Source organism: Physeter macrocephalus, chromosome 21, assembly GCF_002837175.3.
Source record: "Physeter macrocephalus isolate SW-GA chromosome 21, ASM283717v5, whole genome shotgun sequence".
Classification (NCBI taxonomy): domain Eukaryota; kingdom Metazoa; phylum Chordata; class Mammalia; order Artiodactyla; family Physeteridae; genus Physeter; species Physeter macrocephalus.
In genome coordinates, this window is record NC_041234.1 from 35,792,674 (window position 1) to 35,802,900 (window position 10,227).

At 43.6% G+C, this 10,227-nt stretch overlaps 1 protein-coding gene across 1 annotated transcript; it reads left to right on the forward strand.

Moving 5' to 3' along the window:
- Positions 1-8,681: 8,681 nt before the first annotated feature.
- On the forward strand, positions 8,682-10,204 carry MAGEH1 (MAGE family member H1). The gene has a single exon (XM_007124646.4). The coding sequence runs from the start codon at positions 9,017-9,019 to the stop codon at positions 9,674-9,676; it is 660 nt and encodes a 219-aa protein (XP_007124708.1). The 5' UTR covers positions 8,682-9,016; the 3' UTR covers positions 9,677-10,204.
- The last annotated feature ends 23 nt before the right edge of the window (positions 10,205-10,227 follow it).

A 10,227-nucleotide genomic window follows, 5' to 3' on the forward strand; every position in this document is an offset into this window, starting at 1 on the left:
GCAATCTACAGATTCAATGCAATCCATATCAAATTACCACTGGCATTTTTCACAGAAATAGAGCAAAAATCTCACAATTTATATGGAAACAAAAAGACCCCAAAGAGCCAAAGCAATCTTGAGAAAGAAAAACGGAGCTGGGGGAATCAGGCTCCCTGACTTCAGACTATACTACAAAGCTACAGTAAAAAATACAGTATGATATTGGCACAGAAACAGAAATATAGATCAATGGAACAGGATAGAAAGCCCAGAGATAAACCCATGCACATATGGTCACCTTATCTTTGATACAGGAGGTACAAATATACAGTGGAGAAAAGACAGCCTCTTCAATAAGTGGTGATGGGAAAACTGGACGGCTATATGTAAAAGAGTGAAATTAGAACATTCCCTAACACTGTACACAAGAAAAATTCAAGATGGATTAAAGAACTAAATGTAAGGTCAGACACTATTAAACTCTTAGAGGAAAACATAGGCAGAACACTCTATGACATAAATCACAGCAAGTTCCTTTTTGACCCATCTCCTAGAGAAATGGAAATAAAAACAAAAATAAACAAATGAAACCTAATGAAACTTAAAAGATTTGCAGAGCAAAGCATTAATCATTAGAGAAATGCAAATCAAAACTACAATGAGATATCATCTCAAACCAGTCAGAATGGTCATCATCAACAAATCTAGAAACAATAAATGCTGGAGAGTGTGTGTAGAAAAGGGGACCCTCTTGCACTGTTGGTGGGAATGTAAATTGATACAGCCACCATGCAGAACAGTGAGGAGGTTCCTTAAAAAACTAAAAGAACTACGATATGACCCATCAGTCCCACTACTGGGCATATACCCTGATAAAACTAATATTCAAGAAGAGTCGTGTACCACAATGTTCACTGCAGCTCTATTTACAATAGCCAGGACATGGAAAAAACGTAAGTGTCCGTCAACAGATGAATGGATAAAGAAGATGTGGCACATATATACAATGGAATATTACTCAGCCATAAAAAGAAACGAAATTTAGTTATTTGTAGTGAGGTGGATGGACCTAGCGTCTGTCGTACAGAGTGAAGTAAGTCAGAAAGAGAAAAACGAATGCCGTATGCTAACACAGATATACGGAAACCAAAAAAAAATGAGAAAATATTGGTCATGAAGACCATAGGGGCAAGATGGGAATAAAGACGCAGACCTACTAGAGAATGGACTTGATGGGGAGGGGGAAGGTTAAGCTGGGACAAAGTGAGAGAGTGGCATCGACATATATACACTACCAAAAATAAAATAGATAGCTAGTGGGAAGCAGTCACATAGCACAGGGAGACTAGCTCGGTGCTTTGTCTCCAGCTAGAGGGGTGGGATAAGGAGGGTGGGAGGGAGGTGGATACAAGAGGGAAGACATAATGGAATCTATGTATTTGTATAACTGATTCACTTTGTTATAAAGCAGAAACTAACACACTATTGTAAAGCAATTATACTCCATAAAGATGTTAAAAAATAGAGAAGAAAGTTGTGAGGATTAAATGAGATAATGTATGCCAATTCCTTACCATAAAGGTACTAAGTTAATGATTTAAACCAGATGGACCCATGTTGGAAACTCTACACAGAGACGGAAACAGAGAGGGGAGTGTGCCCCTGTGAATGGATGGTCACCTTCATGCCTATGTGCAAACAGTTGCGCATACACACTCGGGGGCTGAGTCCACAAGGATTTCCACTCCCTAGTCACGACAAGCTCAGGACTTGGACAATCCTGGGTCTGAATGTCAAGCACACTGGCTCTGGCTAGAGATGCTGTGGTAGGAAGGTAAGTTGCCTCAATTCCACATTCATTCATTCATTCATTCAATCCATCAGGTCTCACGTTTTGAGGACTTTCTATGGACCACCAGGCCCCACTGAGCTAGCAAGGAGCCATATGCAGCATCTGAAGTGTTTACTCTGGTGGTGAACAGTGAGTGGTGACCCCTCTCAGGAGGAACTTCCTATGACTACATGCAAGATATAGTTGGATAAGGAGAATGGAGGTGGCATAAAGCCAGGAAGGAGAATGCTGCATAAATCTTGATAAGAAACCCTGTAAGGGAAGGTGTGTGGAAATAGGAATGACCTCATTTATGATTCAGAGGAGAAAATTAAAATATCTGTGGAATCAGGGAAGTGGGTCAAAAATCCTGACTCCTTCACCTGTCAGGGATTTGATATCAGGCCTCAGATGTCTCAGATTAATCGTATCTACATTGGGCATCCTAATGAGAGTGACCAATTATTTTTTACTGTGAGACAATGCACAATAAAAATAGCAGAAGGAAGTTACTTATTATTGACATTATGAATAATAATATGCCAGAACTAAGATATATGTTGAGGAAAGAAATGCAACAATTGTTAATTGGCTACGAATAAGCAACATTTCAGTTAACAGCTGGGGAACTTTAATGTGACTGCATACATAGGTTATTTTCTGGAGGTAGATATTCCACCTCACCCTCAGAGTCATCCCCACCCTTAAACAGAAAGCACGAACGATGGGGATTTCCATAGAAAAATATTTGGGCATGTCCAGTAGTAGCCAAGGAGGGACCCTAAAGTCTACGAGTGGCAGGCACCTCGGGCTCACAAGAACACACAAGCAGATTTCACGGGCATGATACTTGGCACCTTTTGTTCAGATTATCACTGATGTCACTTGAGGCGATTCGACACCCTGAAGACCCCACAGATGCTCAGGGTGAATTTTAGGAAATGCCATCACTCCTGTGATGATGTGGAGTCAACTAATGGACTCACTTTTTGGTTTGGGGGGGTACTTGTGATTCTGAGAAAAGTGTAGGAAACACAGTATGGAGTTACCCTTGGCTAAGGAGAGAATTTCCTCCAAGGCACAAATGCCATGGATGAAATCTAGTCTTCCCACAATTCTGAGGACTGGCTGCACCCTGCTGTATTCTGCGCCCAGTGTGCTGGGAGAGGCTGAGCATAAGCAAGGCTTCTGCAGGCATCTGAAATCCAATGATCCAACAGATAGTAAACCTAACAAAGGCCCTCCCCTCTCCCCCTAAAAGGCCAAGGCACCTAAGAGAAGAGCAAGGCAGCCAACCCGCTTCTTCTCCCGCATCCCTAATCTCATCACTAACTCAAGCCAGAACCCTGGGAGGCCCAGTTAACCTGTTTCTTCCCCTCACTACGCAGATCCAAGCAATCCCCAAGGCTTATTGATTCGGTCTTCTAATCAGCTCTGGTATCCATTCCCTTCTCTCCATCTTGACTGCCATCACTCTATTGCAGGCACCACTATCATTAGCCTAGATGAAGGCAATAGCCTCTAATGAGGTCTTCCATCCACCCCTCCCACCTCCCTCAGAGTCCAGTCTCCACACTGCAGCCAAAGAGGCTTTGCTAAATCACTGATCTGACCTTATCAGTCGCTTGCTGGAAACCATTCAGTGATGTCCTATTGGGTGGCTTTGGGATAATAGTCAACCACCCTTATGCATCATAGAATTATTTAAGATTCAGGAAAAGTCATAAATCACCTTGACTTCGACTGAAGTCGAAGGAAGATTTTAATCATTCATCAAAAATCCTGAACATAAACTTGGCTCTCATACTCAATTGGATATACTGTTCATTTAAGAAAAAAATTCTAGTAAACAAATGATTGAACTGTTATTGCAGCATTGTTTGTAGAGGGGGCAAATACTTTGGAGACACAGGGTACCAGGCCAACAGATGGATGCCTTAAAAGATTATGGTAAAACCACTGCAAGGAACATCCTTCAGCCATTAGAATGAAAGACTTACAAGTATGAGTTGAGCAAATTTTACTGTTGATTAGCAAAAAGAATGAAGTGAAAATTGTATACAGAAGGATCTAATTTTTATAAATGAAGCAAAGCAGAAATCCATGTGGTCTATGTAAACACATCCATGCAGACACACCCAGTAAGTCCACTCCTAGATGTTGACCCTAGAGATGTTCACATGTTCTCAGGGGATAGGTACACAAAGACTGATAAGAGCATTGTTGTGGTTGTTTTTTCTGGAAAAATAGAAACTGCAAAATTCTGGGTCATCAGGAGAAAGATAAATTGCAAATACTGAAAGAAATGTATACAAACATGAAAATGACCTAGAGCTACATTTATCAACTTGCATAAACATTTTTTAAAAATCTTATATAATGTTTAAGAACACAGAAATAGGTAGCAAATATGTACAACTTGTCCTGGGTATAATAGTTACTGAATTCATGATAGCAGATGCCACTGAAGAAGGAGAGAGTGGTGTGGGTCTGGGAAGAGGTAAACAGAGGGTTTTACCATATCTGTAATGTAAAGGTTAGGCCAAGGTAGGGCCTAATTTTTAAATTTGACAGAGCAGGGCACTGGTTATGCCGGTGTTTGTAATATTAATTTTATTCTTGTCCCTATGTTTGTGATTAATTTGCAGTAAAAATATTCTACTCTCAAACCCAGCAAACGATCCTCAAAAGTAATCACATGGCTTTTGTTTCATGACTGTAGGAGTGCACATGCTCTAGAACTCCTTGCAAGACCCTAATTCTTGGAAACTGTAAAATAGGTCCATGCCTGCAGTGTGAAATGATTCAGAGAAATGGTCCTTCAACAGACCAAGAATAGTGAGGTGCCCAGCCCCTAAATGAGGGACATCAGGTAGGGTCAGACTCACTTGTTCAAGTAGCGGTGGCCCACAGTCTGTGCCAGCATTGTTGCAAATGGAGAGACTGGCCCATGGGTGCTCTGTGCCCTTGGGAGGTACTTGCAGGAATCAGAACAGAGCCTACAGACAACTGAAAGATGATTTGTTACAGCGGTGGGAGTAGTGTGGATTGACCCCTGCATTTCCCTCTCTATCCCACCCGCAGCACTTACGACCAGGTGGTGGCTTTGGCAATGTCTGCCCAGGTAAGAGCAATGCCTAAGGAAACTTGGTCATATAATCAGGACAGTGCCGGGAATAGGGGGTTAGTAGACGGCCCCAGAGAAGAACATGGGGCACCAACACCCACAAGAATTGCTGCCAAGGTATCCAGCCCAGTCTCGTATCCCTCCCCAGTTCCTCCCAGTACTTTCACTGAAAATATGACAATAATATAAATTCACCTCAACGGGTAGTCACAGTTCTTATTCATTAGGCACTCCCCATGAGTGAGGCACACATATGACTTGTGTATTAGTTTCCTTCTGCTGATGTAAAAAATTACCACGAATTTAGTGGCTTAAGGCAATCAAATGTAATCTTTTACAGTTCTGGGGGTCAGAAGTCTAAAATGTGCCTGCAGGTCTGTGCTCCTCCTGGAGGAATCCATTTCCTGGTCTTCTTCAGCTTCTAGAGGCGTCCTACTTTCCTGGGCTCATACCTTCTTCCTCCATCTACAAGGCCAGCAATGTAGCATCTTCTCTCCTCTTTGATCTCTGCTTCCATCCTTACATCTTTCATCGAATCTAACTCTACTGTCCCCCTTCTATAGGGACTCTCTGTTTACCTTGGCCCACCCAGATAGTCCAGGATAATCCTCCTCTAAAGATCCTGAACTTAATCACACCTGCAAAATTCCCCTTTGCCATATAAGGTAGCATATTCACAGATTCTGGGGATAGGTGTGTGGACATCTTTGAGAACTGGGGGGACATTTTCAACCTACCTCATCTTGCATGAGATATTTCCCTTTAATCATCACAACACCACTACGGTATGCTTATTCGCAGATGGAGAAACTGAGGCTTAGAAAGGTTAAATAACATGCTGGACTTGCCACAGCTTGGAAGGGGCAGAGCCAAGTACGGAAAACCTAGTAAGGTGAGTAAGGATCCTTGCCTTGCCCTTCTACACATCTGTCCCTTTTCTCATCTCTTTCCCTTCTGCTCCTATCCCAAGGGAGCAATAACCCTCCCTTCCATGTTAAGCCTCCTTGCACCACCAAATGTGCACTCAGTTGGAACAGCTGTGAGGTGTGCGATGGCAGAAGCTGGAGCTTAGAAATCTGAAGATGTGAGCCCCAATACTGACATTCAACAGCAGTACTATGATCTTGGGCAAGAGAGTTAACCTCTCTCTAGCTTCACTGGTGACTGAAGGTTGTTGTGAAGATTCCAGTTTGGAGGTAGTTTAGGCACATAGCCTACCACAGCAATGTTAGTTTCCCTCCTCTCTTTGTACTTCTCAGACCCTCACAAGTCAGCTGCCCTTCCTTTGTCATGTCCTACTTACTCTAGACAGACCTGTGGTCCACTATGTCCCAAGGCATGGTTTTATGATTTCCTCCTGTTACTATCATGCCTGGCAATATTCTTGCTATTAAAAACACTGCGTTTCTTGACTAATAACCTCTGTGGCCTGTCTTACATAAATGTGATTTCTGTTAAGCTTTTGGGAACACTGAGAGTAGCTCACAACCTAAAGCCTGTTCCTGATTACTCCTTTGAGGAAATCTGTTGAGAGCCACAGCCGTAGGTTGTACACTGCTTAAGGATAGGCTCTGATCTTCCCGGGTGCTATGCAGAGCTGCCTCGTCCTTGTTGTGGGTTGGAGCAAAGGTTCACTAAGATGAATGGAGTGACAGGGAAATGGCACCCCGTCCTCAGTCAGCTGGTTGGTGGACAGAAGGTAATGCAGCAACAAGCATACACTACCCCAAGTTCGTTTACGGTGAGGCTTCGCCAACAGAAGATCTTGGTAGGCTCTGGGTATAAAGAAAACTTGAGTCAGAAAGTAATCTCTGGGAAGAAAATTAGTTTGCTGGATTGCATTCCCACAAAATCCCATCAGAAAGGAGAAGCTTTTGGAAACAATATGGTGATTTTGCAATCCTCTAGTTACAAAGATACCCAAACTGTAAACACAAAACATACAAACAAGAAACAACTGAACTCAGAGGAACCTGCTGTAACTCAGGGTTGCCGGTGTGTGCTGTTGGATTTGCAGAGAGCCTCACAAGAAGCCTGGCATACAGGGCAAGAGGGATTAGCCTTTTCTGCTTGTTCAGAGGATAAATCACAGGACACAGATGTTAGGTTAAACTCATCAAGGTCAAGAGCTTGTAAATGACAGGGGCTGGGCCAGAACTCATGTTCCCATGTCTGAGTTCAATGCTCGTATTGAGTTCCTCAGTACCAGGCATTCCCTTTCTACACATGTACAGAGGACTGGGCCTTGTTGGGTGATTCAGCTGGCAATTCTGCTTTCTAAACGGGACACACTTTCCCGCCCCAGAACTTATTCACTGGGTGTAGACATATCCTATTCCACCAACTCTACCAAGGGCTAGGAGACATCAAGGGGAGAGACAGGGCCCCTTCCCTCATTGGGATTACAAACTTAAATCCTGTCAAACAAACATTTCACCTCTTCCAGCCAAGCAGGTATAAAGCATTCACTTGCTTTTAAATAGTTCAGGTAAAAACATGCACAAAATATTCCATTTCATGTATTCCTTCAATGTGCATTTATTTATTAAATGCCCCTCTCACACACTGCTTGAAACACCTTGAGAGAGACAGAGGCTGTGCTTTCTGTGTGATGCATGCTTTTTATTTATGATCTCATTTAATTCTCACCACCCTATGAGACCACTGGTACTTTAATTAACTCCACTCTATAGATGAGGAAATGGAGGTTCAGAGGGGTGAAGTGACTTGTGCAAAATAGTATCTTTGGAATGACGTAAGAAAGATACGGAGTGCTTGCTATAGAGAGCAAAAAATGGGGAGTAAAAATGGGCTCATTAACCTTTTGTGCCGACCAAGAAGAGCTTCAGGGAGGAATAGGCCTCTGAGCAAAGAGTTGGAATTTAGGTAATTGGAGATGAGAGGAAAGGCATTTCATGCAGAGGAAACAGTGAGCCAAGACCTGGAGTGGATAAAGTTCAGAGTATGCTATGAATTATATTCGGATTGAAGAATGAAAGAAAGAAGCAAAATAAATCCGGTATTCAGGTAGACTGGAGCCAAGAAACCTTGGAGCCAACCTGCACTCCACCACCCACTCCCTATTCACTACTTCCATCCAATCAGTCTCTAAAGCCTGTCAGTGATCACCCTTAAAATGTCTTTCTGCGTCTCCATCCCCATGGCAACAACCTTAAGGCTCACTTTCATTCCCTCTTGCTTCTTATTCTAATTGCTTCCTAAATGACCTGCCAGACAATAGTCTGCTCCTCTTTGAGGCTGTATAAATGCAAGTCTGATCCAGTCAGTGCCCTGCTTAATAATCTCGTGAATATATAACATTTTAAAGGCTCTGCACCTCTTGCACACTGTTCGTTTTTGCAGTCCCATCTCCTCTCATCACCCAGCACTTCGGCCACAGCCATCTTATCTGGGTCCTATGCGGGCCCAGGAATTAATCAGTATACACATAGACACCTGAAAACAAGGCGAGTGAATGAATATGCTGTGTAAGCCAAGACAGGAAAGGAGAGCTGGGAGCAGCTGATTCCTTCTAAGAATACACTCCTGTCCCTCCCCTATGGTCTCAAACACACCCCCAGTCTGGGAATAGAGTAGACACACTCTTTCCCAAGACCCGCCAGCCAATCTTGTACTAGACTGAAAAATGCAGGAACCCTATATTTATTTCTTCTTTACATACCCCTGTCCTTGCCAATCCGAGCCGTCATTTCTCCCCTAGTCCCACCTCTGCTTAGGCCTGTCCGTTCTTCTATCTGACAGCGGAAGTCTGCTTGTAGGAACCGCCCACTTCCTTTTGGAGCTTGGGGATTGCGTGGCAGGTGAGGCGGAGTCAATTCAGCCCTGCGTTCCTGTGCTTTGCTGCTGGGGCGAGCGCTGGGGGCGGCTGCTAGTGTAAGTCGGCTTGCGTGGGTGTTAGCTTTGTAGCTGAAAACGTCTCGCTTGTTACAAAGACTCTATTGACGTTGGTGGCTTCAGCGGCGGCCACTTCTTAAAGTAGAGATAGCTTTTTTCTGCAGAGGTTACAGTCATCTTTCCCTAGGATTGCTATAGGCTCCGTGCCCCTAGCAGAAGATATGCCACGGGGACGAAAGAGTCGGCGTCGCCGTAATGCAAGGGCCGCAGAAGAGAACCGCAACAATCGTAAGATACAGGCCTCAGAAACCTCCGAGACCCCGATGGCCGCCTCTTTGGTCCCGAGCACCCCCGAGGACGACCTGAGCGGCCCAGAGGAAGACCCAAGCACTCCAGAGGAGGCCTCCACCACCCCTGAGGAAGCCTCGAGCACTGCTCTAGCGCAGAAGCCCTCGGTAGCCAGGAGCAATTTTCAAGGCACCAAGAAAAGTCTCCTGATGTCTATATTAGCCCTCATCTTCATCATGGGCAACAGCGCCAAGGAGGCCCTGGTCTGGAAAGTGCTGGGAAAGTTGGGGATGCAGCCTGGCCGGCAGCACAGCATCTTTGGAGATCCAAAGAAGGTCGTTACAGAAGAGTTTGTGCGCAGAGGGTACCTGATTTATAAGCCAGTGCCCCGTAGCAGTCCTGTGGAGTACGAGTTCTTCTGGGGACCTCGAGCACACGTGGAATCAAGCAAGCTGAAAGTCATGCATTTTGTGGCAAGGGTGCGTAACCGATGCTCCAAGGACTGGCCATGTAATTACGATTGGGATTCTGATGATGATGCAGAAGTTGAGGCTATCCTCAATTCAGGTGCTAGGGGTTATTCTGCCCCTTAGGGAAATATGCAGCACACCCTTGAGGGGGATTGGAAAGAGCATCAAAGGTACCCCAAGGAGTAGATCATCTGGGTCCTTAGTTGAATGTAATCGGGAGTGGGGCACTGTATTTGGTATTTGTGATCAGTGCTAATTGTTTGAGAAACAGAACGTTTACTTTGAATATTGTAAATTTTATTCATTTTAATACAGTGTTGATTAAGGTCATAACATGTTTTAAAATACCATTGAAGAAGATATATTTTTTTCCGTCATTGATATTTAGTATAACAGTTTTGCTAACGTTATAAAATGAAGTCTTTGAATAATATTCTGTGATCTGATACATATTTTATATCATTAAAATAGGCTGTTCTTAAAAGTTTGAAATAACCAGTAAAATGTGAGAGAAGGATGGGAGAATTCTTTTATGTCCTGCCATTCTGAAAACCTTTGTGTCTGCTGTTGTGTAAAGAAAATTGACAACTACCTTGATTTTGCTTAGTTACTGCAGAATATAGAAAAAAAATAAAAGCTTAATGATGAGGACACCTTGTCCATTTATTGACCAC

Excerpts from the sequence above, each read along its gene's own strand:
- MAGEH1 (XM_007124646.4), top strand. The coding sequence starts at position 9,017 with ATGCCACGGGGACGAAAGAGTCGGCGTCGCCGTAATGCAAGGGCCGCA.